The following is a 15,690-nucleotide window of genomic DNA, read 5'->3' on the forward strand; positions in this document are numbered from 1 at the left end:
TGTGCTACAAATATATGGCGAAAATGAAGTCCCCCACCCATCCTCTGCACCACCTTCTTCCCAGCCCAATACTGGATGCGCCTAATTATCACACCTTAAGGCAGAAAACACAAAAGTATTATCTTTTCCGGAACATTCAGGTCTGTAGGACAAAGAGAGTGGAGGACTTTTTTTACATTTAAATATTTTAGGTGATTCAATTGTTATTATCATTGTTATAACTGTAAATTGCTTCACGTTAGATAATAGTTGCCTTAAGATTGCAACCTCTGTCGGAATAATTGTTTTTAGGTCTTACCCTAGCGCACGGTTGTATGGGTTTCTTAGTGAAAGAGTGATAAATGGGCAAAAAATCAAATATAAACTTTACACGGAAATTCAAGATTGTCCCTTTATACAAAAGATAGTTTTTGTCCTTTTCTCGGAATCGTAAAATCGTGCTAGTATTGAGAGGAAATACTTCTCTTTTCACTCCCAGGCACAAAATTAGTTGAAGTATATTTATGGTTTCAGACAAACTATAGATTTGTCCAAATTTTGGAATCCCCCAAGAGCGCAAAAATATTTCCGAGTTTGGGATCCCTGCAAAGAGCGCGAATATGTTTCTGAATTTCGGAGCCCAGAGAGTTTCCCAGTTTCGAATCTCTCTCAAACAGTGCAAACATGTTTCAAAATTTCGGATCCCCCAAAGAAGTTTCCCAGTTTCGAACCTCCCTCAAACAGTGCAAACATGTTTCCAAATTTCAGATCCCCCAAAGAAGTTTCCGTGTTTGAATTTTCGTATCCCCTCAAAAAACGCGAACATATTTCCGAATTTCGGATACCCCCAAAGACGTGTGTAGCCCTGATATTGTTATTACAAAGTTCAAAATTGGTGTAGCTGAATGGTTAAAAATAGCAAACTTTATTTACCACATTTGGCCTAAAAATCACTTTGGTATTATTAAAAAAAAAATTCGTCTTTATAGTCAAGCTGAAGAAACTACAAGACAAACGGCTAGGAAGCCTTTTTAAAAAATACATATTAAAACGTACTAACACTAAAAAAAAACAACTTAAAAGGTAGAATTAATGTTATGTAGAACTAAATACAAGGCGCCCAGCTCAAGGAAAAAATAAACGTTTATGTCTTTCTGTTAGATGCGGGAATGCCACAGTTATATCTACTCTTTTCATCTAAGTCAATAAATATCGTTCAGTCTTTAACTGAGTCAGTAAATCTCCTACATACTAAGAGCAGGTTCTATTCTTGATTTACAAAACTGTACTGAGCTTGGCGTACACATTGCATTCCCATCAATGCTAAGGTTTGTAAGGAAGAAAACGTATTCTAGGCAAGAACTACTTAATTATAGAGCTACTTAAAGAAGGCAGTGTTACCTATCTTTGTGTTACTTTGAATAGCCAAAAAACATATTTGAGTCGGTGAAATCGTCAAAATAATGGTTCAGTTTTGTGACAATAACTCTTCTGGTGCACAACAAGTAGTATTCAATTATGTTTGACTGCAGATAGCTAGGATAGAAATGGATTGCTACTTGAAAAAAATTGGCCAATTTTTTCAAGCTCTCAGAGATGTCGCTAAAAACTGATTATAGCTTGTTCTTCTCCGGATAAATCCCTCAACTGTTTTTTCCCGGCGTTCTAACAGCAATTTCATGTTAGAAAAAAGGTTCTTTGTCAAATACTTGAGCAGTTTTGATCAAAATTCAGCAAAATCGCCGTGATAGTGCCCCTCTGTCATTTGAGTGATTGCACTTCAGCATTTTATCCATGTTAGGGAGAATTACACACGCCACATACATAACATAATTCAAAGTAAAAACGGTTGACTTTCTCTTAGTTTTTGAGGGTATAGTCCTTAGGTTACAACGTCACTGTTTATACTATACCATAGCACTTCAATTTTCCTAGTGTGTGGTAACCTTTCGAGCTGCCAGAATGATCCCCAAATCTGAGCTGTTTAACTGGAAGACGTGTCTTGTCGGTAAGGAGACCGCTGTCTTCACGCCACACATAGTCGTCCTTATCGCAGTTACAATCAGAGTAGGAGTTTGCACATGAGTTGGTCATCCCGCATGCGCACTTACCATTAACAGATGCTCCGCCCCAGTACGTCATCTTTCTAGAATCACGTGACACCCACCATCCATATGGATTGTTATTGTTCAGCAAACGGGAACCATAACACTCGTATTTAATGAACTGTTCACAGTGTGAGGAGACTCTCGTGAGACTCGCCAGCTGTGACATACTCGCCCCTGTGTAACGAATATTGCGCGAGTAGGCACCCTGACCGTTCCAACCATGATAGCCAGTGTACACGTACGTTCTGCTTTCACTGTTATGACTGATGACTGTCACGCCAACTCCATTCTTGTCACTCATGTCGCAGTACACTGTAAATGGTGCCAGTCCTCCTGCGCCATCTGGATCAATGACGTAATTTCCGCTTACACTGCTGACGTATTTCCCTATCACAGAACAGGATGCAGCATTCACTGGGGAATTGATTTTGACTTTAGCTTCTACTGTTGTCAGTGTATTAGTCGCTCTACAGGTGTAATATCCCTCGTGAGATTTCTTGATGTTTTGAAGAACTAGTGTTCCATTCAATAGAACTTTCGAGTCCACAGGAAGTGAAGACTTGTCATTCTTTGTCCAGGTGATCTTGGATCTCAGACCCCTCTCAGCCACACATTGCAGACGGACATTTGAACCAATCACAGGAGTCACTTCTGTAGGAGGGCGAACTTTGAACCGAAGACGAGAAAATACCACGAGTTGAGCCAAGGCTGTTGTCGATCCCAGAATGTTTTCTGCCTTACAAATGTATGTTCCTCTGTCTTTCTCTTCCACATTGTAGATCGTCAGGTTTCCTTTTATTACGTCAGTCTTATTTTTCGCCAACCCACCTAATGGTTTGAACCATGTGATACTCGGCTGCGGCTGACCGGTGGCATTGCAGGCGATGGTCACAGTTTGCTTTGCCTCTGCCAAAGTTGCTTTGGATGACAACAAAATTTGAGGAGCGACTAAATAGAAAAAACAAAAAATAGATTGGACACAGAAGTATAATAATATCTCAAGATAGTATTAATTTACTTATTAAAGCCTGCAGTTTTTCCCCAAAATCACCTGAATCCTAATTGGTTTACATGGTATCCCAGTGGTTACATTGCAATTAATGGCAGTGAAAGACTAGACCCTAGAAAACATCAAACAAAAGCGGTGGCACTTACGATAAAAAGTACGCATTTATCAGAAATGCATGACTACTGGCCGAGGAAACTCATGCTGAACAACTTACATTGAACAATTAGTTTCGCTGTGGCGTTGACACTTCCCAACACGTTTTCAGCTCTGCAGCTGTAAACTCCGTCGTCTCCAGGTCTAACGTCCTTCACAATCAGAGCACCACTGGGCTCAATCACGTGACGTCCAGCCGGAAGCGATGAATTTAGTTTAGACCACGTGACCTTTGGAGGTGGATTACCATCTGCTGTACATTTCAAGATGGCTGCTTGACTTTCATTGGCTCTGGTTCCAACAGGACGCTCTACTAGAAACGGAGCCGAGATGGACTGGCCCGGCTCCCCTTTGACGCCTTTCTCCCCCGGTAGGCCCCTCGGTCCCGCGGGACCAGGATCTCCCGGCACTCCGAGATCCCCTTTTATCCCTATTGGTCCTTGGGGCCCTACTGGTCCATGTTTCCCAGGGGATCCATCTGGCCCGGGTCTCCCTGGGGGACCTGGTCTCCCTCGTGTTCCGGGTCTTCCCCGTCGTCCTGTGTTACCTTTTGGTCCTGAACGGCAGAGTGTTTCATCTCTGGCACACATTTGGTTTTGCAGCAGGCGAAGCTCTTGCTTGATCAGCAGTTTTACTTCGGCAGAAGCCGTTTGGACAGATTGCTGTGAATCATCGGGTGAAGCGCGTTTTTGTCTTGACCAAGGGCCTTTATCACCTTGAAAAGTAAGTTTAGTATTAAATAGTGTACTGAAATGAACTGCTTATTCAACAAACATGGATTGGGAAAATAATGAGCCAAAATTCCAATTCAGGTCAAAACCTCGTCTTGGCTGAGAGCCACTATTCTCTGAGTTCCTGTTTAGGTTCTGAGATAACCAAGCGTATGAAGGTACACATTTATGCATAATTAGGGCTAAGGGGGTACTGTTACCTCGTCAGCTCAAAATACTTTGAATTTGTTAACAGTATAAGTGAAACTTACCTCTTGCCTCGCGCCAATGATCTTGTGAATGACTGCCTTGTTCAGCTTGCCATCTTCCGAAATTCTGTTGTACTTTCCTAAGGATTTGTGTCTCTAGCTGATCACATGTTGTTACTGAGTGTGATATCAGTCGATGATGTTCTTGTATTCTGAGTTCCACGCGAATAAGCGCGATACAACACGCAACAGACAACAGCAAGCCAGACATGGTGCACAAGCTGCCGAATCTGTCTGTCCGCTTCTCTTCTTGATCTTGATGTTTCATTATTGTAGTTGCATTTAAAATGTCACCCAGGAACTGTCACCGCGAACCGCGCAATCCAAATGTTTTCAGAGGACGTTGTCTTCCTTCTTTAGCTGCTTACAGATCAGTTCAATGTGTTATAATTGGTGGGAAGACTTTGAAGCTGTTGCTTGCGAGTTTCATTAATGAATACCGAGACTCGAAAGAATATCTCCCTGTTTTGGAGATTCGATATCACCGGAAATATGTCAAAAGGCTAGAGTTCACTAAGAAAGAAAAGAATTTTGTTTTGCTATACATTTTTTTACACACCTTGTTTTATTAGATGTTGACCCCCGAGACAGCTGTGCACGTGTCTCCCTGATGCTATAAGGTATAAATTAAATTGACAATTATGATTGCTGTTATTTGTCAATCAGTCTAACTTCTCAACCGGCAACCGAACAAGTAGCCCGAAGCCATAGACAACTTTACATACTTTACTAAGCCAGGAGACCAGTCTCAATTTAGAGGACAATGCAAATGTAACAGTAAAGAGCTGGTATGTGCGGGGCCGATATTTTTCTCAATTTTTTTGGGATGGGCACCGACCCCCCCCCCCCCCCCCCACCCCACCCTCAGGAACGGCTCTGTTACAAGGATGTTCTCGAAAGTTGATTGACATTTTGTACATTAGAGATAATAGACCTAAGCATGTAAATGTAAATTTTTTATTCAGTACAGGGTCCGTACGGGTCCTGGAATTCCTGGAAAATACTTGAATTTTAGTCTAGCAATTGCCAGCATTGGAAAGTCCTTGAACATGGTAGGAGGTCCTGGAAAATCCTGAAAATCTGTAAACTCAAGCAATTAAGTTTTCTTGAAAGACACTGAGGATCAGCCAGATGGGAAGAACAAAAACTTTGAAATACTAAGTGTGCATTGTGGGTCCTGGATAGAACTTTCTGAGGGCTGGAAAAGTCCTAAAAAATACTGTAAATTTGTTTCTGAAAAAGGGTACGAACCCTGTTAGTATCGTATGTAATATATCAAACACGAGGAAGAGTGTTTCATCACAGAGGGTCGTTCAGGGGGGTTCTCTTGCACGGTTCACGAACAGAAAAAATAGCAAATCTCGGATCACAGAAATGAAAATTTCGTTTTCAAGCTCTTCATGGGTCACGCAAAACCTTCAGGTCACGGATTACGAAGAATAATTTATTACATTCACGTTTCACGGGAAATAAAATCAGCTAATCACGCATCACGATAATACCCCTGTACGACCCTCATCACATATCAAACACCGAGAAGAGAGTTGTTTGACGAACTTCGAGGTTTTTGATATTGTGATGAAACACTGTGACGAGTGTTTGATATAACTTCTCAAACAAACTGATTTTGAAGGAGAAATTAAGGACGGATGCAAAAGCGAGGAGTTTTTCATCAGATATCCAAACACGTCACGGTGCGTGATTTCCTTTGTCTTTGGCTTTTCAATTATTAATGAGTTTGAGAAGTAATATACCAAACACGAGGAAGAGTGTTTCACCAGATATCCAAACATCGAGAAGTAGGTTGAAAAAACGAGGCGCAGCCGAGTTTTTTTTTAAACGACTTCGAGGTTGTTGGATATCTGATGAAACACACTTTCGAGTGTTTGATATGGCTTTTCAAATGATCAATAATTCTTGGAGAAATTCAAGGCTAAAGTTGGCAAAATTTTATGGTAATTAGGATCACATATCCAAACCACGGTCATGGTAGTGATTTTCTTTGTTTTTTCTTGAGAAATTATTATTAATGAGTTTAAGCTGGGCTCCTGGTTTAAGAAGATGTAATGGAATTTACTTGCTGTAATTGTAAAGCGCGATTGGACGTCGCTGGAAATCGGGCTGTATAAATTAAGTATTATTATTATTATTATTATTATTATTATTATTATTATTATTATTATTATTATTATTATTTCACACAACTTTTCCATGCCATTCGCGAGCGTTTAGCCAGATTCCTAGGCAAGATATCCAGGAAATGGTCTGACTTTATAGAAAACAGTGTTCTTTTGAACATTTTTACTCGATAAACAAGATGTTCCCAAAACAATCTGAACCTCACGCTTTCACATTTGAGTTTAGTTAAAACAATTCTTGAGCGGTGCAAATGAATGTTGTGCCGACACAGATGATGGATAAGAGAATGAACGTACTAAAAAAAAACATGAAATTCTTACTGAGCGTTAGCCATATCTTTGTCCTCGTCGGGAATCGAAACAACAACCTCCGGATTTGATCGTCCGTTGCTCTACTGACTAAGCTAAGAGGCGAGATGGGACAAGTCGTGGGTGGTTGTTGTGCGGCCGGCAATGTGAAGATGAAGGGGCAAATGGATGTTGTCATTGTGCCGCTCCCACCAAGGATACAAGGGCTAACGTACAGTGTTAATTTAATAGGTTCACTTCAACCTCGTTCCCGGGTCTCTCCTCTTCGCTCCCTGGGATGTGAAGAGGAGAGACCCTGGGAATGAGGTTGGGTTCACTTAGCACTTTAAAACATACAAAACGGGGTTACATGTAATTCTCTGATACATTAATTCGTGAGTGGTCCATTTAAAAAAAATTCGGAGCACGCAGGGAAACAATCCCAGCACTCCCTTTTTTATTGCGGACGAGAAAATAAGGGGGCTTCACTTGGTGTGGACAGGAGCCCATTGGACTAACCCGTACGAATAACAAAAAAGTGTGCAGGTCGGCCAATACTAGGAGTGCTTTCTGACCCGAAGCCTGCGTGGAAGGCTGTAAAAGTGAAGGTGGCGATTCGCGTGGGCGCAAAGCAAGAGGCGAGAACAAGAGAGGATGAACTCTCTTAGCGAGAAGCAACTCCTTCTTTTCTATCCCCCTCCCTCCCACCCCGTAACACACACTCCACCCTCCCTACCTTTTCAGACGTTCTCGGGACTAAGCAGGATAACTGGCCTCATGTTAAACAACTCAAAAGGATTTTAGCAGATACTTCTCCGTCTATTTGTTTATTTATTTAGCTTTCGCCCGACTTTACAGGGACACTACAACAGCTTGCGTTAATTACTGTAAGCCTGGGCTCCTGTGAAGGACAAGGGGCCCGTTTCTCGAAAGCCCCAGTAACCTACCGGGCCCGTAAGTGACTTCGGTGATAAACGTTCCCTAACAGAAGTCAACTTTTGTTAACTTTGAATACTACATTTTAAAATCTTATATTTCTATGAAAATATTGGCCAAGAACCATTTCTGTGATCATTCTGTAAACGGCGAAAAAACATTTAAAAATATACATATCGGGCCCGGTAAGTTACCGGGACTTTCGAGAAACCTGGCTGTATTTCCCGCCCTCAGAAGAAAGCTTGTACGAGTCACCGGGGACTACATCACATACTCATTTTGCACAGTGAATCGCAAAACCTACAATTCAAATGAGACACAAGTTACATCAAAGAAACTATAAGTAACCTTTTCTCGTTGTTTCTCACTTTAGCAACATACATCCTGTAGATTTTTGCATCACAGTAACATTAATATATACAAAGATCATTTTTTTACAAAACGTTCTTCAGAAGTCGGAAACGTCATTATTCTTTTCACGTCTTCAAATAAATTCATTAAATAAAAGCTGTTTACATAAAAAGCAATAAAACACACTGGCAGTATTCATCTATTAATTCATTGCATGAAATGAAAAAAGACGTGGACTTGAACTGTCCTTAAAAAGATAGACTTAACAGTCTTTTCGTCTACGAAAAACAATCTACACTGTAAAAATTAATTATAATGCTCTGTTCAGATAAATATGCAAACATGCAATACAGATAGATCTCAACTATACAAGTGTAAATACACCGTTTATATCTCAACTGTACAAGCGTATAAAATACATTCTTTTAGATTTTTACTTTGATATAAAACAGTGATAATTATGTTAGAATTTCTCTTTATGAAAAATTTTACTCTGCATTTGAACAAATCCTGAACGAAAGAAAAATACTGTTAATTAAAGGTAACTGTTTTCCTGGGTCAAATAAGAAAAATAAGCGGAAAACAATAACGAGCAACGGCTAAATGCGCGAATTAAATTATCATGAATTTAATCCAGATTTCAAGGCCATCTGCAAACTTGGAGCACTTTTAATTTGTCAGAAAAGGCCACACAGTTCAATCAATTCGCAAACGGAATGCACTAATTTGAACGACAGTTTATATACCACATTTTGTGAATTGTTTCAAAACGGCGCACACTACGTTCAAAATGTGCCCTTTTGAAGAATTCGAAGAGAACGTCCCTCAAATTCGTACACTCCATTTAAGAACCGACCAGCCAAGCTCTCTGTTTGGTCAGCCGCGAAAGGATTGGGGCACCCCAATCTTCTTGCTATATCCGCGCTATAAATGCGCTTTATCCTCTCGCGGCTGACCAAATACAGTCGAGCCTCCCGTAAGTGGACACCTTTGGGACCAGAAAGTGTCCGCTTAAGAGAGGTGTCCGCTTATAGGGGGTTAAAAATGTAGTGTTTGTATGTAGCTGAGAACATGACCAAGTGTCCGCTTACGAGAAGTGTCCGCCTACGGGCGGTGTCCGTTAGCGGAGGTTCGAGCTTGCTCACAGGGTAAGTTCTGACTGACCAATGCAAAGCACCCTTGGGCTACTTGGTTCCGGAAGTTAACCAACCCATATCTTGACGAACTCGTTCACTGTTTTGGCCCCGCCGGCAGAAGCTTGGCTTCTCCATTTTCTGCGTTCAGCTGTTCTTGGTTAATATTTCACGCTCGTTGGTTTTGTCCATAAAATTTTGCAGCTCTTTAATCAGCAGCGTCTTCCGCTAGTTCAGACACACTGCCGAACATAAAAGCTAATTGCTGGATTCCACATTGAGAACAGCAGCGTATTGTAGAAACGACACACCATGCAACACTCACTCACGGCAGAGGTCAATTATCTATGACCATAAAAACCAAAACGTAGCAGTCTTGGTCGTATTTGTTGTTATTGTCTTTTCGGCCTTCGTGGCATGTGATTCCTTGTGATATTGGCTTCCATTTTCCACTGGTAACCAGTTGCTCGCATTTGAGCCTGTAGCTGTTGTGAGCACTGTCAAACTGAGCCGCGTTCATCGTGAAGCAAACAATGCCACCTTTAAAAAAAATACGACAATAGTTAAACATACATACGTAGACTGTAGAATAGTCGTTTTTCTCTAGAATATCACGAAGGGGAGACGTGAATCGCCCCCCAAAAACGGACTGTTTTGCAGTGTAAAAGATGCATGAATTGAAGGTCAATACCAAACCCGGAGATTCAACAAGCCAGGTTGCTGAAAAGCGAGAGCACTTACAGGTGAAGCCTCTTCAACATACAGAGAAACTGAACCAAGGTAAATGTTATCGCACAAAAAACTTGTCAAACTACACGACCTGATAAACGTTTAAAAGAATTCAAAATAGAGGCTTTACACAGCTTTATCACCCGACAACAAAAAAGAAATATCGTGCATAACACTATTTTTTTCACAATTAAACCCCTGTCGGCGATTTCAACACCCCCCCCCCCCCCCTCTCCCCGCCCTGCTGAAAAAAGAGTCCCCAAATCACCACGTTATTCCAGAAGTGGGCTTCGCACCTCTCCGTTACTGGTATTCCCGAGCACCTCTCCTGGGTCAACACAAGCGTTCTAAATGTAATACCTGGCTTGACAAGTCGCAACATCTCATCAATGGCGTCTGGATCAACTTCATCTGGAAAGACGCCATCCGCACAGATCACGGCGTCAAACGCACCCGTCGCACAAAGCGTTGACTCCGCTTTTAATGCAGTAAAAAGTAAGTTCCTGTAGAGACCGCTTCTCTCGGCGTTGTCCAGTCTCTCTTTGGAGACCGTCAGAGCGTCAATAGTGTTGTAACCCAGAGAACGCAGGTAGGACGCAGTTGAACCTCGCCCAGCACCCGCGTCCAGAATGCGTACGGACGATCTGTTGTTCTGAAACGCGCGTGTTACGGCTGCATCAAAATAGTCTGTGCAACTGAAGATAAAAAGAAAAAGCAAAAAGGTTAAGGTTTAATTCAAAACATGAAGTACCTCATTGCATCTTGCTTACCCGATTTAGAAAATAAACGTGCAAGTGTACCTTCATCTGGAGCATGTACAAAGCTTGCATGGATAGGCGGGGGCATATGCATTGTAAATAAATAAATCTGAAATAAATCCAAGCGGAGTGCGGAAAATCGCGCCAACCTGAATCCGATTTGTCAGGCACAAATCAAAGTAAGCTTGCAATTGTAAGCTAATAAAACAATCAGTGCAAAACCCTGAATAGTTATAGAGAAGAGACTTACATAATATCGTTCGTTGCTTAACCCTAAACTGTTGTAAATGGCGTAAAATGCGACATTTGGTGTTTGGTATTCTGCAAAATACCCGTGCCCAAACATATAAACCTATAAAAAGCACATTATGCAACTAGCTGTTATTACAAATTGTAATTCAACTGTTTCGCCCACAACTACGGTGAGCTGAAAGTTTGTTTCACGCATTCTGTGCAATAATGTTACAGTACGAGAGTCGACAATATAAAAAGTTCAGCCCGTTGGCGGTATTTTGGAATGCCGGTGATAACTATTTAATTAATAGTTCTGGATAATTTTCATGACTAAAACAGATTTTTGACGTTAACGTTAATACATCCGGAGAGAAATTCATATTCGTTTTAACCTGCAATCATACCCTCCCTACATCTCATCCCGGGGATTTTTTTCCTCCCTTCTCCCGACCGCCGACTCTCACGGTCCCCGCAAAAAAGAAGGCCTGATAGCAGGTTAGAGACCCTTTGCATAAATGGCGCCTAAATTTGAATAACAATACTTTATACACCCTAAGCCTCATATTCATGTGAAAAATCCTTTGTCTGGAAACATAAACACGAGGCTTAGGATGTAGCAAGTATTGTCATTTAAATTTGGGTGCCATTTATGCAAAGGGTCTAAGTTTGAGCATTCTAGCCGAGAGGCTTTTGGTTCGTCACGTAATCCCGGAGGAAAGATTGCGTGACGATCTAAAAGAGCGTCTGCGAAGGAGTCTACGATAAGCAGCGATAAGTTCCAAAAAATTTGGTGTTCTCGATGTCTCCTCGATCAATTAAAATTTGTCACAAATCCCGATTTAAACGAAGCGTCACGTAAAAAAAACTCATCAAGACCTATTGAGTATTCCTTCGATGTCTGTATAAGAGTTTGCCTGTTGAGTCAATATTTTTCAATACACTCAATATGAAAAAAGTTCGGGTCAAGACAGATTCCTCGTCAATTCCTTATATCACTCGATATTGACAGTGGTCATATACTCCAGAAGTGAACACTTATTTCAAAAATGCATTTTTTTTTTACTTTTTCTGGCCATGTTTGTGGCGTAACATCATCGGAAATTATTAAAATATCACAAGGCCTAGTCATGGTTATGCAAAGTTTTAAAAGTGTAAACAAACTCGAAGTCAAAGTCCAATCTTGTCTGAGCCCAAACTAAAAATAAAATATACATTTTTCGTTTTTCAACGAAACATGTTCAAAACAGTAACATTCGTACTCTGCCAATTATTCCTTTTTTCAGTTTTTAATAACACAATACAGTAACTGTAACCCTTTACATATCCTTGATTTCCGCGAGAACAGATAATTTAAATAGCGGACGAAAATTGCAAGGGTTTTCATTTCCTCGGCTGACATGCGAAGACATCGATGACATTCAAATTTAAAATTTTTCATTTCCAGTAGCACTGGGTTCAAAACTGAAATAAATCCAAAAATTTCATCTTGCGCAATTTTGAAACTGGACAACAGCGACGCAGGAAATCTCTGTTCGCTTGGCCCTGCTCACGAGCTTTCATTTGAAAGCCAGTTGACGATTTCATCCACGGACTCAAAAGTTAGCTTGGATCACATGACTTAAAAAATAAACCAAATATGAAGGACAAACCACCGACTCTGTGGTGGAGAAGCACTGAACCAGAAACAAGACAAATCGAGAAAAACCGGAGACAAAACATACCTGCATCGCTCTGGCGATCGCATCTTTATACTCCGCATGAGGAAGCAAGGGAGGATTTTCATCGATTCCTCGTGTACCAACGTATTTCTCCCTTTCTTTTCAAACGAGATTCTACAAAAATTGCTTTGAAATGGTCGAAATTGGGTCGAAAGCTCCCCTCCGGTAGTTGTTCGTTACGCGTAATTTTACGCAGATTAAAATCAAAAATGTAAACAAGAGACGTCTTTAAATAATTCAATTCCGCCGATTAAAAGTTGCACGCGCTCGTGACGTCATGAACGCTTAAATAGCTTCCTAAGTTTTAGTTATGTGCAGAAATATTCACAAATGTTCCTTGAAAATTTAGGGATTATGAGAAGAGATCCACCTGATTTTAATTTCTTTCCGGCATTTTAGTATTTTTACCAATCGAGGGAGACGACATTTCAGTTCACGCCACCCGATTCCACGTTCCGCTCACGTGGCTTTATCTGTCACATTATTGTCTAATTTTCATGTACAACACATGTCTGCTACAGAAGGTCAACAACAGGTTCAGTCTGTTTATTCTCGGGGAGGGGGAGGGGAGTAGCGAGTAGCATTGCGTGACGAGACACAGAACGACTGCGAGGGAGACTAGGAGGGGAGAGGGAGAGAGAGAGAGAGAAAAAAAATCGCGTTTGGGAGCTTGACAAGTATGGTAATTTTGAGCGTCATGCTATTGACCGTTCCGTGATAGTGAAAATATAAAATTTTGTATGGGAGAAAAACGTTTTTGATTCGAAGGCAAAACCAGAGCGGGCCTCCATTACAAAATTACAGCGTTAGATTCTTCCTTTCGTAGAAAGTCAGACAGCTCGCGTTTAGTTTGTTCAAGGATGGATGCTTCGAACTTAAATTTTCTCCTTCCCAATAAGGTGACGAATGAATCTTGACGGAAACTGTTCCACGAAAGTACGGCTGGACAAGTATTGTCTAAGGAAAGTGTTCAACTAAAAGATTCAAAACCAGGTGAGCGATTCTTAAATTTAATGATAACTTTTACTGATACTCATAGGAATCCCAAACGAATAGCAAATACCAGTCGCTGTACGGTCTCTTCTAATCGCGTGACGTGTGCGTGCGCAAAACAATTTTAAGTGTCGCAAGTGGGTCGTTCGCTTAGTAAGCAGAGAGTACGCAAACTTATCTGGCTCAAAGAAAGGGCACTCACTGGATTCGCTTATTCGTTCTAAAGGTAAATATAATAATTTGGATAAGCGAGAATCAGGAATTACAGAGAAGTCCTATGAAATCTTCGGACTCCTGTACGAATAGCAAATACAAGTCGCCGTACGGGTGCCGTACGAATAGCCACTGCGTGAAAGAAATTATTCACCTGAACTCCTTGCCCTCAAATCGGAAACGTTTTTCTCCGTTACCGTGACAAAGGTAGCTCAAGGTCAACATTTACGCTTGTGGAGTTGGACCAGTTGTGCTTTTATTTATTAAAATCGGAGCCTATTTTACTTAGCTTGCGAACGCAGACGTATTTTCGGCTTTTGAAGGAAGTGACAGCCGGAAATACGTCTGCGTTAGGGAGCTTAAGCACAGACGTTCGTGAGCCACGGACTGCAACCGGAAGCCAAATGATTCCATTTTTGGCGTGGTTTTGTTCCTTGCCATGGACAGAAAAAGCTCTTGTTGATGACTGTGGCTTAACGTTAAAAACGTGATGTCGTTAAAACGCTCCAAAAAGGGAAAAATTCAATTTCCGGTTGCCGTCCGTGGCTCAAAAACGTCTGTGCTTAAGTTCCCTTACGCCGCGTTCCGTCAGTGATTAAATACGGAGAATTGATTTTCTCGTCCTTCACATTTTATCACGCATTCGAACAGATATTGGCTTCTGTCGTTTGGGCGAAATTGTGGCTTATAATATAGCTCAAGTATCAGCCTATTTTTATCGTGAAAGCGTGCAGATAATGTGCGGTTCAATTCTAGCTGTTCCCATCGTTTCCCTCGGCACACTCCTGGAAAATCCGGCCCTCGGGCCCAGGGGTGGGGAGTTTATCCAAGCAGAAATTTCTCCGGGGGTAGGGGGTGATGCTAATCGAAATAACTACTCGCACAAGGTGTGCTGCTGACGAATCAATCGAGTTTCAAGTTAATGAATGCCTGGCGCAGAATAATCTATACATGTTCAAGCTAAAAGCTGTATTTGAAGATTAGTATAACTGTTTTTTGTTTGTTTGTTTTGTTTTGTTATTTAACGTATAAAAATACATTTAATTTTTCCTGTCGATTTGCTGGAAACGATCGAACGATCCGAGAATTTGTCTTTAGTCGATACCAAGAGTCCCCGGGGCGGTAATTTTCTCTTTTTGTATGCCCGGCCGGGGTAGGGAATAGAACGGCAAATTCCCGGGGGTGTGCCCGGGGGAGGATGGTAACGAACCACACAGTACACAACCTTAACCAGAGTAGAGTATCTTTGTCACAGATCGGAGGGAATATCTTGCTAAAACATAAGTCGTGAAAAAAATTCTTTCCACTACTCATTTATTTTTGATCTTGTACTTTGCGTTGTGAATAAACCTCAATGGAACTTAGAGCCCATAACAACTATTACTGGGTAAGCAAGATACGCTAGCTATATCGGTTTCTTATACTAGAGTGATTTTACTTGAGAGGTAAAAGGTTTTTACGCCGGCTATTTATATATCTGATTATCCACTAATACCATTGTCTTCTTTTGTTTACTTGTAGCTATTTTGTACCAGTTGTTATTCTGTTTCACGGGTCAAGTAAAATCACTCTAATAGATTTATATTTGGTATAGTTGCCTGTCTGTGCAGTTTTCTCTGGAAGTAGCGATAAAACTTTCCTATTTGAACTTGGAAAATGGTGCACGTGTGTTTGCACGGAAATAATTTGCATGAAATGGAGATCAGACAGTATCAGACAATTGCGTTCAGTCGGTCGACGATAAGCAAATGCCGGGGCTGTGAATGGCTTTGTACAAAAAGACAAAAAAAGCCACCTACCTACACCATTTAAAGGAATGCAATATCCTTGTCACCATCGCACAAACGTGAATGAAGAAAGAAAAGCGCTTGAATCGAACCGTTCCACAATATTTGCGCTTCAGACTGAATTTTGATTCGATCAAAGGTCACTAAGCACGTGGGAGAACGTGACAACCGCAGACGGTCCCTG

At 41.1% G+C, this 15,690-nt stretch overlaps 3 protein-coding genes across 4 annotated transcripts in view; 1 reads left to right on the forward strand and 2 right to left on the reverse strand.

Annotated features, from left to right (window-relative positions):
* The window catches only part of LOC146459453 (electrogenic aspartate/glutamate antiporter SLC25A13, mitochondrial-like), a 166,984-nt gene that overhangs the window by 146,512 nt on the left and 4,782 nt on the right, over nt 1-15,690 (forward strand). The window lies entirely within an intron of this gene.
* LOC146459459 (uncharacterized) lies at nt 886-4,833 on the reverse strand. The gene is made up of 3 exons (XM_085089467.1): nt 4,232-4,833; nt 3,311-3,964; nt 886-3,035 (listed from the first exon to the last, which is right to left on the reverse strand). Exons 1-3 carry the CDS (start codon nt 4,494-4,496, stop codon nt 1,882-1,884), a joined length of 2,073 nt encoding a protein of 690 aa, XP_084945593.1. The 5' UTR covers nt 4,497-4,833; the 3' UTR covers nt 886-1,881.
* Nucleotides 7,929-15,611, reverse strand: LOC146459460 (uncharacterized). Of its 2 annotated transcripts, none has more exons than XM_085089469.1 (3): nt 15,519-15,611; nt 10,164-10,498; nt 7,929-9,614 (listed from the first exon to the last, which is right to left on the reverse strand). In XM_085089469.1, exons 1-3 carry the CDS (start codon nt 15,554-15,556, stop codon nt 9,412-9,414), a joined length of 576 nt encoding a protein of 191 aa, XP_084945595.1. In that variant the 5' UTR covers nt 15,557-15,611; the 3' UTR covers nt 7,929-9,411. The 2 variants fall into 2 exon arrangements, with proteins under 2 accessions (XP_084945595.1, XP_084945594.1); XM_085089468.1 differs by lacking the exon at nt 15,519-15,611 and adding an exon at nt 12,517-12,909.

The sequence above is a fragment of the Pavona decussata genome, unplaced genomic scaffold (assembly GCF_977016875.1).
Source record: "Pavona decussata unplaced genomic scaffold, jaPavDecu1.1 SCAFFOLD_219, whole genome shotgun sequence".
NCBI lineage: Eukaryota > Metazoa > Cnidaria > Anthozoa > Scleractinia > Agariciidae > Pavona > Pavona decussata.